Source organism: Primulina huaijiensis, chromosome 1 (genome assembly GCF_012295235.1).
Source record: "Primulina huaijiensis isolate GDHJ02 chromosome 1, ASM1229523v2, whole genome shotgun sequence".
Classification (NCBI taxonomy): domain Eukaryota; kingdom Viridiplantae; phylum Streptophyta; class Magnoliopsida; order Lamiales; family Gesneriaceae; genus Primulina; species Primulina huaijiensis.
This window is the reverse complement of record NC_133306.1, coordinates 26,280,776-26,306,162: the sequence shown is the minus strand read 5'-3', so window position 1 is coordinate 26,306,162 and position 25,387 is coordinate 26,280,776. Positions and strand designations below refer to the sequence as shown.

Here is a 25,387-nt window from a genome sequence, read left to right as displayed (position 1 = left end):
CTATAGGATCATTCAGTTTGTACCGAAAACCCTTTTTGTTTTTTACGATTTAAGACAACAAAAACATCGTTGATCGAGGGTAAATGAGTGATTTCACAAGAAGATTCATGGGGAAACAGGTTTGTAGGTATTTGAATGGACGGAGAACCCAAATATGAAATTGAAACATGATGAATTGAAGCCGTGAAAATCTTGAGGATATAGGACAGGTTGTCTAGATAATTTCTTGTGCATCGAGGATTCCAATGAATGAAAGACATTTTTTTTTCGTTTTTGTATGGTCTGAGAAATCTAATTATCAATATATTGTCACATATATATTAATAATTACATATAAACGAAGCATTAGGGAGTGATTGCAACAATTTGTGAAAATGTAAGAAAAAATCAGAAATGTGCAGTATTTTTTTAAAAAGTGTAAACTCAAAATCAAAAGTGCGTATTGTTTGATAAATAATTCCTTATAATACTAGCTTGTTACGAGAATTATTTATGCAGAATTCGAATTAACATCGCGTCAACTTCTTCATTTCAATTAAATTAAATAGAAACTTGCGAAAAATATAGGTTTACAGACATACAAAACTGAATTTTAAGGAAAAATGTCAAAAATACTTTTTTAAGTGGTTGCAACATTTTCTTAATTGATTTGACTAATTTTCTCGTATTGTTTCAATTTTTTAGTCAAAACTTAAAAATGGGAAGTCCAAAATTATTCTTAAATGATGTTTTAATCGAATGGATGAGCAAAAAATATTTATATATATAATTTCTTCGAAAAATCGTAACGATCTAGTAAACTAAATCAGAAAATTTTAAAAAGCTCATAAACAACTACAAATTTAATATTGAAATAATGAATTGATTCAACATTTTTACAACTAGAATTTAAAAAGCTAAAAAATATGTTAAAATTAAGAATATTAAGCTAATGAAAACCGGAAATAAACAAATTAGAATGCACTAGAATTGATGCAATTTGGAGAAAATTTTATATTGATTTATTGATGATGAGTTGAGTGTAGCTTCGTTTCTGCTTTTCTTGTCAGTTTTGTTCCTTTCTTCCGAGCAGTTTATCCATTTTCCACGTTTATATTATGGGTCATGAATCAACTTACTCAATAACGAGGCCTTCTTCTCGAGCCAACATATCCTTGGTGGGCTCGGACAACTAATGAGCTTGTATACACGGCGGCCTTCTTCTCGAACCAACAGAATTCTTCAAAAGTATAATTCACAGTCACATCATTCTCATCTCCGCAACAAATTTCCAGCCCTTCAATTTTTAATATGTATTTTTTTAGTGGCTAAATAACCGACCAACGGTACAACACCCGAGGCATTTGGTGTGGTTCTGAACGTCCCTCCTCGCTCAACACTCACCTAGAAAACCCACAGTCGAATTATGCTGATTCCGCTCTTGGGTTTTGCTCGTATGCTTCAAATTTAGTGAAACATCCTCAAAGGTCACATTTTTCTGTTTGTGGGTTCTGTCAATTTGGTTATTTAATGGCTTCTGTAATGCTGAACGGAGTTGAAAATCTCGCACTCATCAGAAGTTTTTGCCCGCCTTCGAAAGGGTTGTGTTGTCTTGGCTCAGATTTTCATGGCAAGAATTCGCTCGAGTTTAATTCAGTTCCTTGTGGGAAGATTTCAATCGGGGTGAGAAAGATCAGGACAACCCTCATCCCCAAATGCAGTGCCTCTGCCTCGAGGCCTGTTTCACAGCCGAGATTCATACAACACAAGAAAGAAGCATTCTGGTTTTACAGGTTTCTCTCAATTGTGTATGACCATGTGATAAACCCTGGGCACTGGACCGAGGACATGAGAGATGAAGCATTAGAGCCAGCGGATTTGACTAACAGGAATATGATTGTGGTTGATGTTGGTGGAGGCACGGGGTTTACGACTTTGGGGATTGTGAAGCGTGTGGATGCTAAGAATGTAACGATTCTCGATCAATCTCCCCACCAGCTTGCAAAGGCTAAGCAGAAGGAGGCCTTGAAAGAATGCAGGATAATTGAAGGAGATGCCGAGGATCTCCCGTTTTTGACAGATTCAATAGATAGATATGTTTCCGCTGGGAGGTATATTCTCTAATTTTTCATGTTTGTTCTTTATGTTTCGTCGATCACAAGGGTCTAAAATTTGAGGCTATATTGTGTGTTTGGTGATATTTAGCTTTATCGGATCGAGTACTTGAACTTCAGTTGGCTTGAACCATGTTTTTTTTAAAATTACTTTGAATGAGGCTTCTGAATTAGGGCATAGTTTCATCAAATGTTGTTTTATTAGCGTTATTGAAAGTTTGACTGATGTTGTTGCTTGAAACTATCTTTGTATTATGTATGAGCCACCAAAAGTTATTTTTATCAAGACGTCCTGTGTGCATCTTGAATTGATGGTTCTGTTGGATATTGTGAATTGAAGGCTCTGGTTCATGGCTTTTAATGAATAATTTTGGGTTGATGAAACATGTATATGAAAAGCTAGGCAAATATTGGTGTAGTTGCTTAATTAGTTAAAGCATTTGCATATAAACTCTTGAAATAATTAATTGGAAATCTCATAAAAGTTCTGCGATTTTGTGAATCTTATTAGTATCGAGTACTGGCCAGACCCACAGCGTGGAATCAAGGAGGCTTACAGAGTTCTTCGACTCGGGGGGAAGGCTTGCATAATTGGTCCTGTGTATCCTACATTTTGGTTGTCTCGCTTCTTTGCAGATGTTTGGATGCTTTTTCCAAAAGAGGAAGAGTACATTGAGTGGTTCGAAAAGGCGGGATTTAAGGATGTTCGACTGAAGAGGATTGGTCCGAAATGGTATCGTGGGGTTCGCAGACATGGGCTTATCATGGGATGTTCTGTTACAGGCATAAAACCCGCATCTGGGGATTCGCCTTTGAAGGTAATTTTTCACCGTTCTCCAGCATACTAATGCTACGTACTTGTGTTTCTCCTCTGCAAAACAGAACTTTGCTTCCTGTTTTGAAACAACTTTTTCTGTTACTTTTGTCACGCCCCGAAATCGAGACGTGTCATCGGCGTTGTTTAACAATTTAAAACCGTATAACAACAAGCCACGTAGTACATCAAATAGCCAAAAGCCAGTCTATTACATAAATCAATAATCGTCTTTACAATGCGATTAAAACGAAATGCGGAAGCGTATAACACGATAATATAACTAAGAGACAATGATAAGACTGGTCTTGAATTGGATTGACTTCATCACCATCCCCAAAAGTATTCTTGTTCTTTATCTTCGATTTGTTTCTCGTTCTTATCTGGAGGTGGGAATGTAAGGGGTGAGTACTTGGGAAATACTCAGTAAATGGGGGCCGATCGGGCATAACGAATATCAAGGTTATAATTATACGAATACATTATTATAATCTCAATCTTAAGCATGTTGAATCGAATATGAACAAGATACAAACATAGCACTGAAAATCATCTCCTTTTTCATGGTTTACTGATCAGTCCCCTATATGTTACTCCTCTAAGGGGCGAGGCCAAAAGAACGGTTATTATAACCCACCGCATCAGGGCCTTAAACAAAACATATCAAATATCGGAATTTCCTTGCCATTTCTAATTCGAATCATTACAGTGCATTTCAAAGATTTCAAACATGCTTTCAAATATTATAACGAATATCAATCAACAAATTGTTCAAAGATTTTCATAACAAATAGGAACGAATATATCATGCCGATCGAATTTCAAGAAACATACTTAATTTATTTTTTGAGCAAATGTGGACATACTTACGAAGAACAAGTATGTCGATATATATATCAAGTAGTACACTCATGAAATGCAAGTGTACGTAAAAGTATAACAAAAACCCACTTACAAAGAAATATATATAGCAAAAGCCCACTTACATAATTATTATCTTCAAAGATTGAGGGAAGAACAACTGAAAATTCGCACACGAAAGTTGCTGGATTGCCTCAAAATGGACAAGAACTCGGCTGTTGCAGATGCTTCGAAAATAGTTGCTGCAAGGCTTCAAAAATAGTTGTTGGTGGTGTCATTTCTCCTCCCTTTTGGCCACTATTTATAGGCTCATGGAGGGGAGGTGAAGAGGCTATCATTCAAGGCCATTACCACCATGTTTATGGCTTCCTTAAAGGCCTTAAACACAATTAAAATTGTTGTTATGACTCTTCAAATTCCTCTTTGAATTCATGGCTTGAATGGGTTTTAATTCATGGCTTGAATGTGTTTTAATTCATGGCTTTGTGTAGCTTGGCTTTGTGTATCTAATTTTTTTTGGGTCTTCACATCCTTCCCACCTTATGAGGAGTTTCGTCCTCGAAACTTGGATATACCCGATCTTCGAAGAGATAAGGATATTATTCTTGCATCTTTTCTTCCAACTCCCAAGTAGCTTTTTTTCTGTGTGATTGGACCATTGTACTTTGATATAAGGAATACTCATTCGTCTCAATACTAGGTTTTGGTATCCACAATTTTAATGGGAACTTCTTCATTTCTTAATTATTCGTTCAAGTTCTCTTCGATTAGTAGCGGTCCTTCTTCATGAACACGGCTTGGATCAGAGACATATTTTCTTAGTTGTGAAACATTGAAGACATTATGATTCCTCGCCATATTGGGCGGTAGGGCTAGTCTGTATGCTAGTGATCCAACATATCTAGGATTTAATTTCCTAGCCTTACGAAATCGGACTACTCCTTCATCGGGGAAACTTTCAGATAAGCTTTTTCACTCACTACAAATTCTAATGGTCTTCTTTTTAAATCAGCCCAACTCTATTGTCTATCATGTGCCGTTTTAAGTTGTTCTTTGATAACAAATACTTTGTTCACGGTATCTTTGATAAGTTCGGGTGACATGATCGTTCTTTCCACGAATTCATTCCAATAGAGTGGTGATCGATATTTCTTCCCATACAAAGCCTCGTATGGAGCCATACCAATGCTGTTGTGGTAAATTTTATTGTACGCGAATTTAATTAATGGAAGATAATTACCACTAAAGTCTAGAGCACAAGCTCTCAGCATATCTTCCAAGGTTCGAATTGTTTTCTCTGTTTGGACATCAGTTTGAGGATGATCAGCCGTACTTAGAGTGACTTTTGATCCTATAGCTTCTTGAATGCTCTTCCAAAATCGGGATACAAATCTCGGATCTATATCATATAAGATATTGACTGGAACTCCATGTAATCTTACTATGTTGTTCATGTACAAGGTGGCTAGTTTATCTAGGTTGTAGTTCATTCGCACCGATAAAAAGTGTGCAGAAACGATCGATAATAACCCAGATCCCATCATGGTTTTGTCTTGACTTTGGTAATCCTACCACAAAGTCTATGGAAATGTGTTCCCACTTCCATGTTGGGATCTCTAGTGTTTGTAGGAGTCCTCCGGGTCATTGCTGTTCGGCTTTGACCTGTTGACAGATTTGGTATTTAGCGACAAAGTTGGCTACATCTTTCTTCATTCCATTCACCAGTAATTCTTTTTCAAGTCTCGGTACATTTTGGTGCTTCCAGGATGAATTGAGAATTTTGATTTATGTGCCTCAAACATTACTTCTAGTCGAATCTCATCGAGGTCTGGTACACACAAACGTCCTTTCATCCACAGGACGTCTTTCTCATTAGCTCTAAATTCTTGAGCTTTTCCTTCTTGAATTTGCTCCTTAATCCTTGTTATAGAAGGATAGTGATTTTGTTTCAGCTTGATGGTTTCTTGAAGGCATGGTTGAGCAGAAATAAATTTACTCTCCCTATGCTTCTTCGGCTTAAAGCATCAGCTACTTTGTTGGCTTTACCCGGATGGTAGTTGATTGTCATGTCATAATCTTTCAAGAGTTCAATCCACCGTCTCTGCCTCATGTTTAATTCTTTTTGAGTGAACAAGTATGTGAGGCTTTGGTGATCGGTGAATATCTCGCATTTAGCACCATATAGATAGTGTCTCCATATTTTTAGTGCAAATACGATGGTTGCTAACTCAAGATCATGAGTGTGGTAATTTTGCTCATAAGGTTTTAATTACCTTGATGCATATGCAATTACCTGACCTTCATGAATGATAACGCATCACAATCCTCTTTTGCTGCATCATTGTAAATTGTGAAATTCATGCCTTATTCGGGAAGTACTAATAATGGCGTAGAAGCGAGTTTCTTTTTCAGGATCTAAAACTCTTTTCACATTCTTCACTCTAATTTAATTTAGAGTTCTTCTGAGTGAGCTTGGTGAGCGGAAGAAAATCCTTCAACACATTTTGTTAATAGCCAACAAATCCCAGAAAGCTTCGAATTTCTATTCCAGTTTTTGGTCAAGGCCAATCCATGATTGTCTCTACGTTTTTATGGCCCACTGATATGCCTATTCAAGATATTATATGACCTAGGAATGTGACACTTTTTAGTAAAAATTCATATTTCTTAAATTTACAATATAGTTATTTTTCTCTTAGCATTTGCAGAGTAAGACGAAGATCTTCTTCGCAGTCTTCCTCACTTGTTGAATATGCAAGAATATCATCAATACTACCACAAACTTGTCGAGGAATTTATTGAACACTCTGTTCATGAGTTCTATGAGTGTTGTTGGAGCATTGGTCATGACAAAATGAATTATTATGAACTCATAGTGTTCATACCCTTTTCTTTTTAAGGCTATTTTAGGAATATTCTCTGCCTTGACCTTCAATTGTGGTAGTCCGAACTTAGGTAGAGTTTTGGAAAGATCTTAGCTCCTTTTAACTGATTGAAAAGTCATCTATTTTGGAAAGATGACATTTGTTCTTGATCTTATTGAGTTTTTTTTTGTAGATCACTATCTTGTACCTTCTCCATTCTTCTGTACTAATAAGATTGAATATCCCCAAAGAGAGGCACTTGGTCTGATTTGTTTTTGTCTAACAAAGCTTGGAATCGATCTTTTAGCTCCTTGAGTTCAACTGAAGCCATTCGCTAGGGTTCCTTAGAATTTAGTGTAGTACGAGCTATCAAGTTACTTTCGAATTCTACTTCACAGTCTGAGATAATTCAAAGTAACGCTTCCGGAGCTCTCGTACCATAGGAATATTTTATACCTTGTGCTCAATTCCTTCTTTTGCTTCTCTCATTATTGCTAGTTAGACTTCCTAGCCATACTTCATGGCTTTCTAGGTCTGAGAAGCAATAAGGAAGGATTTTTGTTTTTTATCCTTGCCATGAAATACTATTTATTTTTGGATTGGAGTTTGGCATTCTTACCCCGACAATCTATCATTGCGTGATTCTTGTCCAACCAAGCAATTCCCATAGTACACTGAATAAAATCGGCACTGAATATGCGTATCCATACTTTATTATCACGATTAATGTCTCAAAAATTAAAACCAATATAGAATCTTAGAACATAACTCCTTATCAGCCTATTGACTTAAGTCCCAACAATAATAACTTAGTTAAAAATTCTTTCAACCTTGTACGGAAGAAACTAACTCCTCAACCAATTTTTCTTTTACTAAATCTTTCCTTAATCAAGACTATGAGCCTAGCATGCTTTAACACAAACAAGTTTCGTTAGATATCTTTCTCCTCAAATCTCTTTTTTTTTTTTTGGTACTTTAAGAAGAGTCAGAACTTATTACGTATGCTACACTTCCTCAATGCCCATCAATGTCTTACTTTATTTTCATAAATAATTTATTATCCCCGAGTCAAATATTTCATCTTAAGTCAGAAGCTTATCTTCGATAATTAAATTCCCAAAAATGTAAGTCAACTTATATCAGATAGGTGTATTCCCAAAATATAAGTCAACTTATATCTGATAGATATATTCCCAAAAATATAATTAAACTTATCTTTGTACATTCCCAAAGAAATGTTACATTTATTTCTTTTCGTATCGTATAACCATAATACCAGTCTACCCTACCTTATCATCTCTTAGTCATCACTGTTCTTTTTCCACTACATCTATAGGTACTTCTTCTTCTTCTTTCACGTTTTCGACGACAAATTGCATGTAGTTATTTTGTTCTTGCAGTCTATCCGTAGCGCCATGTAGCTTAGCGATGTAACGTCTTGCTTGCTTGCAAGGTCTTCATGTTGATGACGAGAGCGATTAGCAAGATCCTTCTTAGTTTCAATCTTTACTATCAACTTTCGATTAGGGGAACTAGTCGTACTACATTAGATGGGTTACATAGTGTTAAGGATAGCTGGCTCTCTGCTCGATCAAGGTGATGGGTGAGACATTGTATAACAGTTTGAAGTAGGTTCTAAATCTCCAAGAGTTCTTGTTTCTTTTGTTTTCCTCTAGCTAGTTGAGTCTTTGGGGCTTCAATCTCTCATGTTTGGTTTTCAATGGTAAGTTGAAGCATGCGAAGGGCGGCTTGAGCACGAGTACGAGGGGCAACCATTTCTTAGAGAAATCGAATGAAAAAGGTTTAGAATCAAAGTAATGGTAAAAATAAAAATTACCGCATCGGACAAGTAAAATAATTGGATCGAACAAAATCTTTCGTTGGATTTTTCACAAGTGGAAAGAAGGGGTAATTTCGCACAGATTCAAAGCAGTTGAGGAAATTGAGTTTCGAGATTCCATGCGAAAGAATAAGCCATCAAATTATGGTGACAACTTGAATTCGAAGATTTAAACAAACAGACATGAATGTGATGTATCAGAATGATTTGGATAGGAAGGCATGGGTTTTTGCCAAAATTTGACTTCGCCAAATTTTGTCTATCAAACTCCCAGCCTGATTATGAACCTGGCGGCTCTGATACCACTTAAATGTCACGCCCCGAAATCGAGACGTGTCATCGGCGTTGTTTAACAATTTAAAACCGTATAACAACAAGCCACGTAGTACATCAAATAGCCAAAAGCCAGTCTATTACATAAATCAATAATCGTCTTTACAATGCGATTAAAACGAAATGCGGAAGCGTATAACACGATAATATAACTAAGAGACAATGATAAGACTGGTCTTGAATTGGATTGACTTCATCACCATCCCCAAAAGTATTCTTGTTCTTTATCTTCGATTTGTTTCTCGTTCTTATCTGGAGGTGGGAATGTAAGGGGTGAGTACTTGGGAAATACTCAGTAAATGGGGGCCGATCGGGCATAACGAATATCAAGGTTATAATTATACGAATACATTATTATAATCTCAATCTTAAGCATGTTGAATCGAATATGAACAAGATACAAACATAGCACTGAAAATCATCTCCTTTTTCATGGTTTACTGATCAGTCCCCTATATGTTACTCCTCTAAGGGGCGAGGCCAAAAGAACGGTTATTATAACCCACCGCATCAGGGCCTTAAACAAAACATATCAAATATCGGAATTTCCTTGCCATTTCTAATTCGAATCATTACAGTGCATTTCAAAGATTTCAAACATGCTTTCAAATATTATAACGAATATCAATCAACAAATTGTTCAAAGATTTTCATAACAAATAGGAACGAATATATCATGCCGATCGAATTTCAAGAAACATACTTAATTTATTTTTTGAGCAAATGTGGACATACTTACGAAGAACAAGTATGTCGATATATATATCAAGTAGTACACTCATGAAATGCAAGTGTACGTAAAAGTATAACAAAAACCCACTTACAAAGAAATATATATAGCAAAAGCCCACTTACATAATTATTATCTTCAAAGATTGAGGGAAGAACAACTGAAAATTCGCACACGAAAGTTGCTGGATTGCCTCAAAATGGACAAGAACTCGGCTGTTGCAGATGCTTCGAAAATAGTTGCTGCAAGGCTTCAAAAATAGTTGTTGGTGGTGTCATTTCTCCTCCATTTTGGCCACTATTTATAGGCTCATGGAGGGGAGGTGAAGAGGCTATCATTCAAGGCCATTACCACCATGTTTATGGCTTCCTTAAAGGCCTTAAACACAATTAAAATTGTTGTTATGACTCTTCAAATTTCTCTTTGAATTCATGGCTTGAATGGGTTTTAATTCATGGCTTGAATGTGTTTTAATTCATGGCTTTGTGTAGCTTGGCTTTGTATCTAATTTTTTTTGGGTCTTCACAACTTTCCTGTGTAGAATTTGCGTAGACGACTAGCCTGAGTTGATCATGGATGCTAGAAACCCGTGAACCTTGAATTCATGTAGCAAAATTATTAAGTAATAACATCTGGTATCCGAAAAATCTGAGTTCTACAGTTGTCCAAAACATGTAGTCTATGTTTCAGAGTATCAAACAGCCAATGTTCATGGTCAATTTAAACTTCGTTTATAGAACACAAATTATATTTGTGTGCTAAGCTTGGAGATTTGTTACTCTATATGATATATGTGATAATGTCTACTGTGGCACACTATTTTTTTTCTTCCTTGTTATTTTTTCAAGTGATCACACCGTTTTTTTAGTATTGAATCTTGAAATAATTTCTCTTTTTTCTTTATGTTTATCTGCAGCTTGGTCCTAAAGCAGAGGACGTGTCAAAACCAGTGAATCCATTTGTATTTCTTATGCGCTTCATTCTTGGAGCAATGGCAGCAACTTACTACGTGTTGGTTCCGATTTACATGTGGATCAAAGATCAAATTGTCCCAAAAGATCAACCTATTTAGGATGAGTTAAGGAAACTTGTTGGTCATTGTTGCAGCAGCTTAGCATTCCTGGATCCTATCGTGTGGACCTTTCTTTAAGATGATTGGCAGAATCCAAGCAACAAGTTTGTTTCAATTCTCAACTTGCAGACTAGTTGATACATTTTTTTCTTGGTTTTGCAGTCAAGAATCGAGCTCGGTAAACTTAGTTTTCTTGAAACATGATACATCGTTATTTCTTATCTTTGGAGTATTCTGCAGAAAAATAAGATGTTTTCAAAATAGTTCGTTCCAAGCATCTATTTACCTTCATTTTGCAGAGTTTCATGGTTGTATCGATATTTGAGCTTGAGCTTTAATGGAAACTTGTATAGAATGTGGGCTCGAGAACTCGAGTTCGTATTTATGAATATAAATGTTACATCACATCCAGGGCCGTGACTACTTAGAGACATGAGAGTCCATTACCTCAGATCCATTTGTTTATTGAGGCCCATAATTTTTTGAAAATAAATTATATATAATAGAATAAAATAAATTGGCTCAACATAAATGCATAGCTCAAAACAAAGTTGTCGTCTTCTTCAAGACTTTATTACACATGTTCCGATATTCTATATATGATTATATATTAATCATATGGAAAATTATATTAAATTTTAGGAATATTCTTTGATTAAAAAGATAAGATTTTAGTAAGTTTAAATTAATAATAATGTGCATAAAAAAATTACTGTTAGGGAGATGATATATTTGAGTGAGCTCAATTCTAATATGCCCAAGAGATTATTTTAATGTGTTGGTTATAATAATAATAATTCTAAGATGCCAGAGAGATTTTTCTGCCCTCCCTTTATTGAAAATAAAATGAAATATTTCTTGGTGTCATCCCATTCAGGTCGACCATTGAATATTAGGCTCGAAAAATACAAAGAAGTAAATTCCAGTCTTCAATGCTGAAAATATATTTTTCTTGAAACAACATTGAATATAGGACTCTTATACTTCATTGTTTCATTACTACCGTACCAGTTGTTTTTTGTATGTTACAAACCTAGTCAATTCATTCATCTCTATGGCGATAACATGGCGATTACATGCAAGATACCAAATTGAGTTACTGTGTAGGTTCATCGTAAAAAAAAAAAAAGGAAAAATACCAAATTGAAGATAAGGTTGAAGCTGGCAAGAAACGACAGAATTTATTGCAGAGACTCAAAAACTTAAGAAATCGGCAACTCTACCGCTTTCTACTTGTATCCTTTCACTATTTTTAAATTTAAATATGTATATGTATGGTGGCCAGCTGCATCCTACTCTTCTCTCTCAGACTTATCCTTTCTTTACCAACAATAAATTTTAATGTACAAAAAATTTATCGTCTACTCGTATGTCATAGTAGCAATTTGCAGGGCTCTAAAATTGTTGATTTTGATTTGAGTGGAGTCATTTTAATTCAAGTTTATGTTTCTAAATTTTGATTTTATATATACAATAAATATCGTATGGTACAATTTATATGTTATGTGGTTGTGGTACGTTGAAGTTTTTCCAGTGGAAGGAAAGCTTGTGATAAGTACGGAATGCATGGACATCAAATTTAGTTTCAGTCCAAAACCATGTTTCAGAATAACATCTCAGTTTCTGTACATCTAATTAATTAATGTAGAGAAAAAACGTCGCTTATGTACAGTACAGACATGTCTTCCCCTTGTCCTTTGTTCATTGATTCATACTTATCTGTCCTACGATAATATATCGATTTAAATAATTATCAAGTATATATATTTTTATGTTATTGAAATGAAATTGAATTGGTTTAAATTTAAACTTTCTGAATAACATATCATATTACGTTTCATAAAATAAAGTTTGAAAATTTAGAATCTTAAGACATTTTTTATGATATTAGTCGCAAAAAATTTGGGATTCTATATTATGTGTAATATGTTTTGTTTCATTTTGCCAAAAAAAAAAAACAATAATAATAAATACGCGGCGATAAGTTTTGCTGTTGTTGAGACACGTAAGATCGGACACCTGTTATTATGCATGCATGGCATCGTCACTTGCATGCAAAACCACCCCCATTTGAGTACACTATAAATCAGAAATGTACGTGCGATTCAATTCATGTTCATCACTAAATTAAAAGGATGGGTGCCAAAGCAAGCTTCTGTTTGGCGGTCTTTGCGTTGTTTCTTGTTTCATCGTTCGGGGTTAAAGACCCGGAGTTGAAGCAGTGCAAGCACCAGTGCGAAGTCCAGCGACAATTCGACGAGAAACAGAGGGAATCCTGCGTTAGACGTTGCGAGGAATACAGTAGACAGAAACAGGAAAGGAAGCGCGGCGGCGGTGGCCGCGGCTCTTATGGTGAAGAGGATCAGTACTGGAACAGCGAGAGCCCGACCGAGCGGCTGCGTGAGTGCGTGAAGGGCTGCGAAACCCAACATGGCGAGCAAAGAGAACGCTGCCAGCGTAGCTGCCAGCAAGAATACGAAAGGGAGAAAGAAAGGCATGAAAAAAATGAAAGACAGGAGGAAGAAGGAGAGGAGCAGCAGCAACATGAGGAGATTAATCCATATGTGTTCGAGGATCACCATTTTATCACCGGACCGCAGACTCAACACGGCCGCCTTCGGATCCTGCAGAAATTCACCGACAGGTCAAAGAAACTCTTCCGAGGCATCGAGAACTATCGTTTCGCGATTTGTGAAGCTGATCCTCTGACTTTCATTGTTCCTAATCATTTTGATGCCGAAAATCTGGTCTTTGTGGCTAAAGGTATTGTTAATTTGTTGTAGCATCAGCATAACTTCTGTAGGTGGTTATTAATTACATATGTTTGACGTGGTTTCAATTGTTTGTATATTTAACTTAAGCCCTATGATATATAGGAAAGGGAACAGTGAGCTTAGTGACGAAAGACAAGAGGGAAAGTTTTAATATTAAAGAAGGTGATATAATGAGGATCAAAGCGGGGACGACTACTTATATTATTAATAGGGATGAGAATGAAAGACTTGTCTTAGCGAAGCTGTTGCAGCCAGTCTCCACTCCTGGTAATTTTGAGGTAATTAAATGAACTGATTCTTGAATTGATGGATATTGTGTAGTTTTATCAATATATTTGACGCGGGTTTTTGACAAATCAAACAGGCTTTTTACGGTGCTGGAGGGGAGAATCCAGAATCATTCTACAGGGTCTTCAGCAATGAAATACTGGAAGCTGCATTCAACGTAATTTTGTTTACATAAACCTATTCAATTGATGGACTAAAAATGAATTTTCTTCATCAGATCGATTGGGGTGATCCAATTTTCCGTGTTTTTTATAGGTGAGAAGAGATAGGATCGAAAAGTTATTTGGGCAGCAAAAGCAAGGTGCGATATTGAAGGTTTCCAGGGAGCAAATCCGGGGCATGAGCCACCACGAAGAGGGCGGAATCTGGCCGTTTGGCGGTGGCGAATCGAAGGGCATTTTAAATATTTATCAACAACACCCTACGCGTGCCAACCAATATGGACAGCTCTACGAAGTGGATTCTAGCAGTTCAAGGTCGCTACACGACCTTGATGCTGCTATTACTTTAGCAAACATCACCAGGGTAAAATCATCTTTCCCTTGTTTTGCTGTTTCTTGATTTTGTTGCTCATTATTTCCCCACAGATATAGTAATTGTGTTCCCCCCCCCCCCCCCCCCTCAAATTATTAGGGTGCAATGACGGCTCTGTACTACAACTCGAGGGCAACAATGATCTGTACAGTGAAAGACGGCGCAGGCTACTATGAAATGGCGTGCCCCCACATGTCTCAGTCACAGAACCACCACGAGGGAAGCAGCCAAAAGGAGCAACCCGGCTCCCGCCGCGGGTCCAGCGGCACCCCCAGCTATCAGAAAATGAGCTCCCGCCTTGAACGCGGCACTGTGGTGGTTGTACCGGCAGGTCATCCTTTCGTGGCTGTGGCCTCAAACAATCAGAATCTGCAGCTGATGTGCTTTGTAGTCCACGCCAATGATAACGAAAAGCATGCTCTCGCAGGCAAGTCTACAACGTCGTCGTCGTAAAGTCTTATGCACCCTATACAAATACAAATTAAAATTTGCAGATTACAATCATTGCAATGGTTGGTGCAGGGAAGAGAAACGTGATGAATCGGCTAGAGAGAGAGGCAAAGGAGCTGTCTTTCGGGGTTCCAGAAAGAGTGGTAGATGAAGTGTTCAAGAGTCAAGAAGAGGAGTTCTTCTTCAAGGGACCTCGCCAGCAACACCGGGGCTTTTCCGATATGTGAACAATCTTGAACCGGTCGTTCTCCTGGAATTTTGTGCCTGCTGTGTTCTAGCTAAACTTAGTTTGTATATATATATATATATAATTAAACATATAATATTAAGAAATAATAACACTGGTAAACGCTGCCTGTTGACTGTTGAGATGTAAATATTTGTATCCAACATATATAAATAAATAAAACACCGCTGGTTGTTCTGCAAGCTTTTTCTTAAAATCATTTCTTTTCTGTAGATTCACGCAATTTCACACGCATACATATAATGATTATTAAATGATATTACGGGGTTTTTTTTTTAAAGTTTTAAACGAGTAGTTACTAATAAATATGTAGAATTTTTATAAATTAAATTTTTTTAAACCAAATTTTTAAAATAATTTAAAATATTTTCGTATCTTACCTCTGTTTTAGATTTTAAGAATATAAAATAAATTATATAATTTTAACACATTAAAGAAATACCACAAAATTGTTTATTTGTTTACGGGATAATACTTGTCTTAACAGATTTCACACCCCTCCCTCTCTCGTTTATGTTTTCTATCTTTTGCATGGGATTTAGTAGTATATGCGGAAATGTTTATGGGTGAGTCGTGAGGGGTTGTATAATGTGTGTACACAGGCCCAGGCCTAATTTGGGTCCACCCAAAGCCCAATGGGCCTCCGAATTCTCCCGTAACATTCAGGAGGGTTCTGTTGACTGGCAGGACCAACATCTATATTTTCAGCACAAGGATTTTAATTCTTTTTTTTCTGTATTAAAAAAAAATTGGTTATGCCCTAAATCGGATCTCTCCAATATTATTATGGTTAATAATACACATAACATCTTTCAACAGAGACTTGAGTGGATTGACATGTGATCAGGTGATATTAGATAACATATAACATAAACCTCTTTTAATAAAGAAACGTGAGAGTAGATTGACACTAAACTCGTGCGATTTATTTGTTAATATAAAGAGACGTAAGTTTGAATTTACTGTCATTAAAAAAAAAAAAAAAAAAGAGAATGATATTATTATTATTGGTTATTGTTGATGTGATCGCACGCAATTCAAATATTAATAAGCCAATCATTAATGATACTTTGGCATCTCTGAGAGTACGGTTGCATGTACAATCAATCACGTGCAGTAACACGTATTTATTTTTTGATCAGCGATAAGTACTTGCTACGGTAAGAAAAACCTAATTGTCTAAATCTAAAAATAAATAAAATTGTATGCAGAGTCGCGATAGAATATACGTCAATTTTGTTTATATTTATAATAAAATATAATATTTTTTATGAGTGATTAAAATAGAAGATAAATCTCATAAAATTGATTTATTAAATTATCTTAATAAGAGTTTTATTTTACATTAGATAGTTCCGGTCCTGAGAAGAGATGAAATTAAAAAAACACAACACTACTAAATAATATTTTTCTATGTTTGACTTTTAAAAAAATCGAAATTAATGAATTTTCAGTGCTCAGAAACTGATGTATATTTATGTGAATTGAAAGTGGCAGTTTAATCTGACAGACTGACTTATACAACAAGCAATCCCTCTTTAATTTTAACACCAAAATCACACTCATTGTATTAATTGCAAACAATCTTGTGACATGGACTGACCCATTATAATGCTCTAAATTTAGTATATTTTGGAAGGTTGGATAAAATAAACAAATAATTAGTATGCAAATGATAAAAAAAATGATTGTGATAGAAATGTAATATATTATGTAAAATAGTATTATGTTTGGTATGATTTTTAAGTATGTGATAATTTTGAATTTTTTGATGAAATGACAAAATTGTCCTTCCCCTTCGACAGCGGCGACGGCGGAGGTGGCGGTCGGTCGGTGGCAACAGCCGGCCGGAAGTGGTCAGCCGGCGGAAGCGGCGGCCGGCCTGTCGAAAATGGTCGGCCGGCGCCGGCTGTGGTAATGGCGTCAGCGGCCGACAGCGGCGACGGCGACGGTGGTCGGTGGACGGTCGTGGTGGGAAGTGGTGGTGAGTTTGGATGTAGGAGAAGGGTAAAATTGGAAATATACGATGAATTAAGAGTTGGATAAATAATCCTAGGGGGTGAGGAGTGATTATTTTATCCCACCTAATACAACCTAATCATTTATAGGAAGGATTGAGTTGGTTAAATAAAAATCGTATCAAACGCTTGATTAGGTGGATTTAAAAATCATAAACTCACCCAATCACCCAAACGCCTCCTTATTTTATTAAATAAGGTTAAAGGTAGCTCTAATAGTCAAAGATTAAAACGAAGGTAAATTTTCTTTTTTATTTAAATGTGGTACGATCGTTGGTTTACGTGAAAATACAGACGTGACACTTTTGAGTCATTGGTTCAACATTTAGGATAATATTTATCAAATAAATCTTTTAAAAAAACTTAAATAACAATTGGCTTCATTTGATAGAATCTTCGTTTCGAGCATTCGTTAGATTTTCTATGTGAATTTTTTTTTTACCCTGATTCTATCAAATGAGTCAAAATTGAGTTGGTTTTCTTCCATTTGATAAATTTATTTCTTCTTGAAAAATAAATAAGGATATATTTAAAGGTTTTCAAACATGACTTAAAGACAAAGGAGATATCAGAAATAGAAATCAAAGTGTCATAACACTTGGATATTTGTCTTTATTTCTTTATCTTTTATTAAAATAAAGGTGCTACTGCAAAAGTGTGATTCATATTAAACCAATATGCTCCAAAATAAATATATATATATCGTTCCAAATTTGACATGCATTGTCTTAATTAAGGTAATTAACAAATACTAGGGACGGGTTTGTTCGGTGCTTAGGATAGTAAGATATTTAAAAATGTATATCAAAAGATTATTAGTAGCGCAAATAAAATGTTTTCTATTGAATAGTTATAGTTAGATTATTAGTAAAATTTTAATAAAATAATATATTTTACTAAACATTTTAAATTAAGAATAATCTTTTGTATTGAAGTTTACATATAACCAGTTGTCTATGTAGATGGGAAAGAGATAATAAATCGAATACAACTTGATAATTTTTATGAAACAAAATTTTATATAATTTGTTTTTTGTTTTATTTTAAGAATTTTTCGACAAAAGGAAGCAAGTGGGTGTAAACTGCAAGGACTTGGCAGTTCCCTGTACAAAGAAATCGAAAAAGTGGGATTTCACAGCCAAATCTAATGTCACTTCTGTTTGTGCCCAAAGCACACCACAACTTTGTTAGATTCTCGCAACACGTGCAGGACCAATCTGAATTTCAAGAAGGAATATTTTATTGGCGTTTAATAAAATTGAATAAATTTCTATCGCCCTTTTTATTTTTGGGGATGAAATTCTATGCAACATGTCGTTGCTACGAAGAAACAAGGAAAATTAAAGGTCCAATTCTACTGTATATTTGTATATGAGGAGATATAGAAGCTCGATTCTTTATTGACGTTCACTAGAAGACTAGAAATGAATGAAGCTTCACTAGGACTACCACAACAAAATTTGCTGTTATTTACAATCTTAATCTGACAAGAATCGAGTATCTACACCAATCAATGTATCTTAGATTGATTCCTCTACTTTGCCTGCAAGAAAAAGCCAATATCGAATAAGAATGTGGCCAAAGATTTCAAGCATGTATCTTTATGATGAAGTGAGGGCAAATCCATCTTTAGAAGAAATTCGGTTGATCATATGGTGCATAGTCAAATGAATATGGAAGCAACTCTTCGACCTCGACTCTAGCACTCGAATAACTCGTGCTTTTCTTGATTCGGCCCCGGTTGATAGACTCAACTTCTGCTAGAAACATACTGTATACCGGTCTATGATCCGAAAATCTTGACTCTCCACGAACATACGACACTTGTTGGAGGCCGCGACCACACCACAATATCCTATCGCACCTTCATTTTAAATACAATGTCAAGAAAATGTCACCGTTTTAAAAGTCACGTCTTGGACTGGATCTTTAAAGGAATTTACCATGCAGGCGTTCTCCGTTTTTCCTTCGGATGCATGTCCTCACCGGCATATCTGTCGGAGTTATTTGAATACTTGTATGTAGGAGGGAAATAAATTTTTCCTTCATTCCATCCGACAAAAACACGCCCTTGTCTTTGCTCTATTCGCAGCTGTTTTCACAAAAAAGAGATTTAACAACGTAGATAACACCAGTCAGTACAATCATTAATATCTAATAGATATCAAAACCAATGTCTATTTTCTTGCCTGGTCGTTTTCTAACAAAGCTCTCCAATTTCGCATCTCTACTAGAGCCTTTGCGCATCGGTAAGAAAGAGCGATTCTGTAGTTCAAGTCACCAAGCCATATAATTCGACTGGAAAATAAAGAACACAAGAATCTGACTGAGCTTCCAACATTTTGTACGACTGGGAAATTGGAACAATGGAACGGCCAGATAACAAAACGTAGAGGAAAACAGCACCATGTAATAGAGAGGGAAACTTACTCATGCTCAAGAATAGTTTGAGGGGAGTTCTCATTTCCCATTCCATGAACTCGGGGAAACCTCGTTTTCCTCAAAATCTCCATGACATCTGAGTTTCTTCGCTGCTCATCACCCTCCTTTTCTCCAGAAGTTAAATGGCTACAAATGAAGCAGAAGCTTGTTTGGTGCAATGACATGCTAATTGAAATGGAACCCTGACAAGTTTAGTTCAATGAGATGATGATATTAGGCAATACGTTTAAGTTTTCTCTTGAATCCTAAAGTTTATAAAAATGAATCATACCTTGTTTCCAAGATATCCCATCAACCCTCTGCCTACACAAGACACCTTCAGATTATTAACAGCATCTCTTAGATCCCTCCTTATCCACACAGTAAGGAAAATCCCGACCATTTGCTTGCTTGCAACTAAACAATATCTCGACCGCCCTGAATTTCGATCTCGATCCTCCATAGGCTCATAACCACTGTAAGAGAGAGGCGAGTAGCAATGCGTACAAGGCAAATCACCAAGCTCGTTTTCCTCATCAGAGGTACCATCCCCAACTTTTGGATCATAATAATCACTTGGTCTATGCCCATACATCACCCGATCACAGACACTGAACCGACGATCAAGTCTAGGTTGTTGCATCAAAATGTCATTTTCCATCATTCTCATGCTCCGGCTCAATGATTGGAAAGAGTGACGGTGGAAAAAATTGGAACCATTTTCTCTATTTGATCCTTCAAAATCATCATCTGATTCAATTATCGGATAAGGAACAGGGGAAGGTGTGCGATAACTACCACTGCTTCCGGGAAGACTATTCAGAGTTCTTCGAACCAGTGCTAGCCATTTTTTAGCAGGGCCATTATCTTCAGTGCCCAAAACATTACCAGCGTTTAACGGGACAATTTCTTGAAAACTAAAATAATTAATAAAGACAATTCATTAACATTTAACCAAAGGTAAAAATAGGTGACTTGAGTTTAATTAACTCACCCAAGAACATAAATATCAGCTGGAGGTGAAGTATGTAGCCATTCTTCAAGATTCAAATAACTAGGTGGAGATTTTCCAGCCACATTCCATGTTGCCACAAAGATCCTATCCCAATTTAACAAATAGCACATTTTGATCAGAGACTCACTTTTATTCACACGAATGCCTAAAATTTAGAGTTTTAGTTAAAAACTAAAAGAAACACACACCTATAGTTGTGTACATCTGTAACTCGAGAGGCATCAAGATCAATCTTATTCCGTCTCAGCCGATCGGTGTTTCGTTTATTCGGTTTCTCTGCGGATTCGACAAAGAAATTATCAGCAGTTTCAAGAATGATGGAAATGGAAGGAAAACTATAGTAGAAAATGTTGGTAATGGAAAATTATGGTTTAGTGGTCCAAATGATGAACCAATTGTTTGATTCTGGACCTGTTTTGCTTTTCTTGGTAGTGAATGCCACCCTCTCTGAGAAGTTGTTCCTCCATTCTTCATCAACACCTGAAAAAGCAAAAACTTAAAGCTTTAAAGCTGTGTGATTCACTGCCGCAACAGAATACCCACATTTGCCCAGCACTAAACAACAAAATGTAATTTCCTCTGGGCACATAATTTTAAAAAAAAATAAAAATAGAAATTTCCCAAAGAAATGAATACAACAAATAGGAGATCTGAGAAGATAATTTTAATGCAGAATCCGAATAGTGATTGATGCCCATACGATGATATAAGAGAAAAAAGGACAGAAATGACCTCAAAAACCAATAATATGGGATTCAACAATAAATTTTCTTCAAAGTCCTAAATTAGATTGAGATGTAAACTACCTCCATTGATGATGTCATCAGCATGAAAATCCTCAGCTCTGCTCTTGATGTTGAACCATTTCTTGACTAGAGTCTTGGGCCATGAAAACTTGATCAAGAAACACAAAAAATCAGAAATCTTGACAGCAACAATACAGAAAACTGTTGGTTTCACGAAACCTCATTAATGCACTTCTGTTTCTTTTAGTAAAACAAACCTTGTTTTTCTTTGAGTTTCCATCTCTCATTGTCTCACCACTTCATATAGAAATCTCCTTCTTGACTCTATGAAACTACGGCAAGATGAAAACTTTCTTGTCTTCTTCAACAAATTATGGTCTCTTCCTCTCCATTAACAGATTCAAAACCAAAAAAAACGCAACAGAAGAATATGATGCAAAAAACAATTGGATGAACGCGGGTAGCAATATCTTTTATGAATAAAGAGACAACAAATCAGACCAAGGAAAAAAATCCACAAGTTTCTTGTCACTTTGATTTAGTGACATGCAAATCCAAGCCGAATTCCAAGAATACTAGATTAAAATGCACTCCAAAACAATCAAGAAAAAAGGGGAAAAAATCAAGAGCTAACGAATTAGGAACATCAAGACAATCAAACTATGAACACAGAAACGGGACAATGCAGAAATAAGGATCAAAGATACAAGAATGAAGAAACGTAGCCCAGAGATTTACGGGGTTTTAGAGGGGAAGATGGTTGTTTGATTTCTTCTCAAAAACCTCAGTTTCGAGTACAGCAAGTGTATCGAATTTTGAAGAGAATAAAGAAGTGAGGAAAAGGAGAAAACAAATAAGCGTAGCACAGTGATCCGTGTATCTCTCTCACACACCACACACGCGCTGAACGTGTGTGTTTCTCGAGGACTATGGCTCCATCCCAAGGGGCCCTGACCCCATATTAAGAGCAGCATGGCACAGTGAATTTCGATTACAATATCCAACAGGACCCCCCACCCAAGCTGCCCGACTTTTTTTTCCTTTTATTTTCCGGACTGCCTGCGGTCAGTCGGGGGTATACGACCGAAATCAGGGATAGTTTGTAAAATAATTAAACCTTTCAAATAAACATAATTAGGATTTTGTGAGATGTCTCGTGGAATTATGTGTATATTTTCTTCTCTGATATGTTTTGCGTATATAAAATGAAATATTTGAAGGTTTCCAATGTAGATTTTTTTGGGGTTAGCATGCATATTTTGGGGGCATACTTGTAGCTACATTTCAATGTTTTAAAATGCTACAACAAAATGTTTGTTTATAAAGCAATATGTAGAGGTCCTTTTTTGGGTCAAACCAAACTTGTGTCTTGGGACCCCTAGGCAACTAGTCCCAATTCGAGGACTTTTGTTTGGGAATCCTTCCTCTTTTTTATTTTTGTTTCTTCGTGTGTAAACAAGAACAAGTCTGAACAACTATACCAACCAAAAAAGAGCCGCATGGATATAAATTATATATGGCAAAAACTTGTGTCAGACCGTCTCACTGATCGTATTTTGTAAGTGAGTCATCCATGAAAAAGTATTATTTTTTATGCTAAGAATATTACTTTTTATTGTGAATATCGGTAGGGTTGACTCGTCTCATAGATAAATATTCGTGAGACCGTCTCACAAAAGACCTACTCATTATATATACATCCAAATACATAAAATTTAAATAGAGTAAACCGTTGTACATTACAATATGGCCAATATCCCCCAACTTAGCAATGCCAGAAGTCAAGAATAATCTTTTCAGTTTAAATTATTTTCATAAAAAAAAATATCTTTGAAATAATATAATACTCGTTGGTATAAAATATCGAAGCACTAATTTTGAACCGACCCACAAACCACGCAATCTCCTAGAGTTTTTGGGCGAACTCCGAGTGAATTGAATATTTTAGCAGCATGGAACAAATAAGTTTATTGGATTTTAATCTCTCTAGGCTAAGGAATTGTAATTGACTAATCTTAAAATTCACATGCTACATGTGGGAGACCGTGCCTATTTCCTTAACCAAGTCACAGTTTTCACATTTTCAAGGTTCTTTGCAATTTAATTTATTTATTTTAATCTTGTTGTTATAAGAAGGTGAATCTAGCCTATGCCCAAATCTCCCTATTTGGTATCCCACTAAACTTTATATATCCTACGAAGTTTCCACTAGGCATCCTATATTTATTTTTAGCCTATGCTACTAGATTTTTATAATTAGGGTCAAAATTCACGACGTTGCATGGATAAAAACTCATCAAGTACGAATTTATGTTTTAACTGATTAAGACAAGAGTTACTTTTCTTCGAACCCAAAAGCAAAAAAAAAAGGACAAGAGTTATTTACAAAGCAATAAAAGGCCAAGTGTCAAATATAAATGGCAGCCAAGCAATGATTTTTATATCATATATATATTTATCTAGCAAGACGACACCCTCTTTTTATTTCATTTATTGGATTTATATATGTGTTTCACAAACTAAATATATCTGAAAATATAAGGGATTATTAATTACTGATGTAAATTATGATTGAGGATACATGAGAAGCTATCATTTTCTTTTTTAATTAAAATATTTATTGGGAGCATTTACTTTTTTTTTCCTTCGAAATCAAAATATATAATATTCTAATACTAATATATATAGAAGGAGACACCACTATTCTACAGAACTAACGTAAAAAGATTTGAACCTTATCTTCTTTATTTGTGACACGCAAGATTTATCCAACTGCGATGAATTATCAATGATTTGCAACCTACTTTTTATTCGTGAATAGCCTAATAGGGAATCAAACTAAATTTAAGGCTATGCAAACCATTTATACCTGTTTCTAAATAGTGAGACAAATTCAGACGTTTTTTAGTTTTGTGTTTACTAAATTGATTAACTAAATCGGGTGAACAGCAATTTACAGTCTCTCGTAAAAAAAAAATTTTCTCTAGATAAAATTAGTGGGCTTTTGCATATCAGTGTTTTTAAAACTCAAGAGAACTTTTATGGCTGATTTTTAAAACTTGGGTTTTTAAATATAAATAATTTTTACCCATAATTGATCAGATCAGTAGTAGTACAAAAAAGTGACCAAAATTATTATAACGATCACACACACGTGGTATGATATATTGATATGTATTTGGAATGGGTCTCCGCCATCAATGCACGTAAACTTTGCAAAAAAGCTCGCACTTCACCACTTGACCCATACTCGATCGTCCTTGTAACGTCAGATAACATCATATTAGAAGGGGAAAAATAAAATAAAAATTAAAAGTGATCCTCTGATATTTTAAATTTGATGTGAAATATTTCACCCAAAGGGTGTAAAAATAAGGTAATTAAAATTTTCACATAATGAACGAAAAAATCAGATTCATTGACCTAACCAGCCAAAGATCTTGTCGCTGTCTTTCTTGCCTTACGTTTTCCCCACCCTTCGCCACTACCCTTTTATGGTTTACGTATTGCCTATCAAATCCCCACTCTGTCCTTTTCTTTAGTTTTTATTTATCCATTAATTAATTACTTTGCAATTTGTAAGTTAACTGAGATTATTCTATATCATATTATTTGTAGTATATAGTCAAATATTAATCTTTATATCATCAATATATGTATCAATTTTTAAAAAAATATGAATGACACACGTAATCTAATGATATTGAAATAGAATAAAAACACTCTGGATATTTTATAAAGTTAATAGACATTGGGGTTTTGATTACATTTATTGTTTCTATTTTTGGAATATTATTTTAAGAAAACTTTGTGGACTCATCATGTCCAATTGTAACAAGTGGGAAATTGAATATTAATAGGTCGTCGACAACTTAATTGAAGTATAGTATATTAAAGTGGTAAGATACGAGTTGAATTTACCAAATGATATTATTATTAATTGATTCATACGTAGATCCCTGTTATATATATATAATTATCTAGCAAAAATTATCGAAAGAGACTTGAGATATATAGATTTCTTCTCAAATCTTCTTTAATTTGATACGAGTTGTTTGATTTCTTCTCAAATCTTCTTTAATTTTTATTGTCATGTTCATTGGGATTTAGGCATGTTAGTATATGTAGATTGTAGACGAAGAAGGAATTGTATAATAACGAATTCATAAAAAATTTCTTTGGAATAAGGAATGATTTCACCAATCAGAATTCAAACATTATTATTATTATTATTATTATTATTATTATTATTATTATTATTATTATTATTATTATTATTATTATTAT

The 25,387-nt window shown here is 35.3% G+C and overlaps 3 protein-coding genes across 3 annotated transcripts; 2 read left to right on the top strand and 1 right to left on the bottom strand.

The window, feature by feature from the left end:
* Positions 1–1,297: 1,297 nt before the first annotated feature.
* On the top strand, positions 1,298–10,874 carry LOC140989939 (2-methyl-6-phytyl-1,4-hydroquinone methyltransferase, chloroplastic-like). The gene is made up of 3 exons (XM_073459489.1): positions 1,298–2,090; positions 2,605–2,911; positions 10,452–10,874. The coding sequence occupies exons 1-3, from the start codon at positions 1,510–1,512 to the stop codon at positions 10,605–10,607; spliced, it is 1,044 nt and encodes a 347-aa protein (XP_073315590.1). The 5' UTR covers positions 1,298–1,509; the 3' UTR covers positions 10,608–10,874.
* Positions 10,875–12,735: 1,861 nt separating this feature from the next.
* LOC140970079 (vicilin Cor a 11.0101-like) lies at positions 12,736–15,057 on the top strand. The gene is made up of 6 exons (XM_073431682.1): positions 12,736–13,370; positions 13,484–13,659; positions 13,746–13,826; positions 13,925–14,194; positions 14,303–14,630; positions 14,726–15,057. The coding sequence occupies exons 1-6, from the start codon at positions 12,743–12,745 to the stop codon at positions 14,878–14,880; spliced, it is 1,638 nt and encodes a 545-aa protein (XP_073287783.1). The 5' UTR covers positions 12,736–12,742; the 3' UTR covers positions 14,881–15,057.
* A 3,234-nt stretch (positions 15,058–18,291) lies between these two features.
* LOC140989931 (type I inositol polyphosphate 5-phosphatase 4-like) lies at positions 18,292–22,002 on the bottom strand. The gene is made up of 10 exons (XM_073459476.1): positions 21,358–22,002; positions 21,161–21,248; positions 20,766–20,834; positions 20,543–20,630; positions 20,334–20,438; positions 19,632–20,256; positions 19,349–19,542; positions 19,108–19,216; positions 18,862–19,010; positions 18,292–18,782 (listed from the first exon to the last, which is right to left on the bottom strand). The coding sequence occupies exons 1-10, from the start codon at positions 21,385–21,387 to the stop codon at positions 18,548–18,550; spliced, it is 1,692 nt and encodes a 563-aa protein (XP_073315577.1). The 5' UTR covers positions 21,388–22,002; the 3' UTR covers positions 18,292–18,547.
* Between the last annotated feature and the right edge of the window lie 3,385 nt (positions 22,003–25,387).

Bases quoted from the DNA above. Each gene is read 5' to 3' on its own strand.
- LOC140989939 (XM_073459489.1), top strand. From the start codon at position 1,510: ATGGCTTCTGTAATGCTGAACGGAGTTGAAAATCTCGCACTCATCAGA. The intron at 2,091-2,604 runs GTATATTCTCTA...GAATCTTATTAG, and splicing joins AGATATGTTTCCGCTGGGAG to TATCGAGTACTGGCCAGACC. The intron at 2,912-10,451 runs GTAATTTTTCAC...GTTTATCTGCAG, and splicing joins CTGGGGATTCGCCTTTGAAG to CTTGGTCCTAAAGCAGAGGA.
- LOC140970079 (XM_073431682.1), top strand. From the start codon at position 12,743: ATGGGTGCCAAAGCAAGCTTCTGTTTGGCGGTCTTTGCGTTGTTTCTT. The intron at 13,827-13,924 runs GTAATTTTGTTT...TGTTTTTTATAG, and splicing joins TACTGGAAGCTGCATTCAAC to GTGAGAAGAGATAGGATCGA. The intron at 14,631-14,725 runs GCAAGTCTACAA...TGGTTGGTGCAG, and splicing joins CGAAAAGCATGCTCTCGCAG to GGAAGAGAAACGTGATGAAT.
- LOC140989931 (XM_073459476.1), bottom strand. From the start codon at position 21,387: ATGAGAGATGGAAACTCAAAGAAAAACAAG. The intron at 19,217-19,348 runs GTAAGTTTCCCT...TTTATTTTCCAG, and splicing joins CAAACTATTCTTGAGCATGA to TCGAATTATATGGCTTGGTG. The intron at 18,783-18,861 runs GTAAATTCCTTT...TTTAAAATGAAG, and splicing joins AAACGGAGAACGCCTGCATG to GTGCGATAGGATATTGTGGT.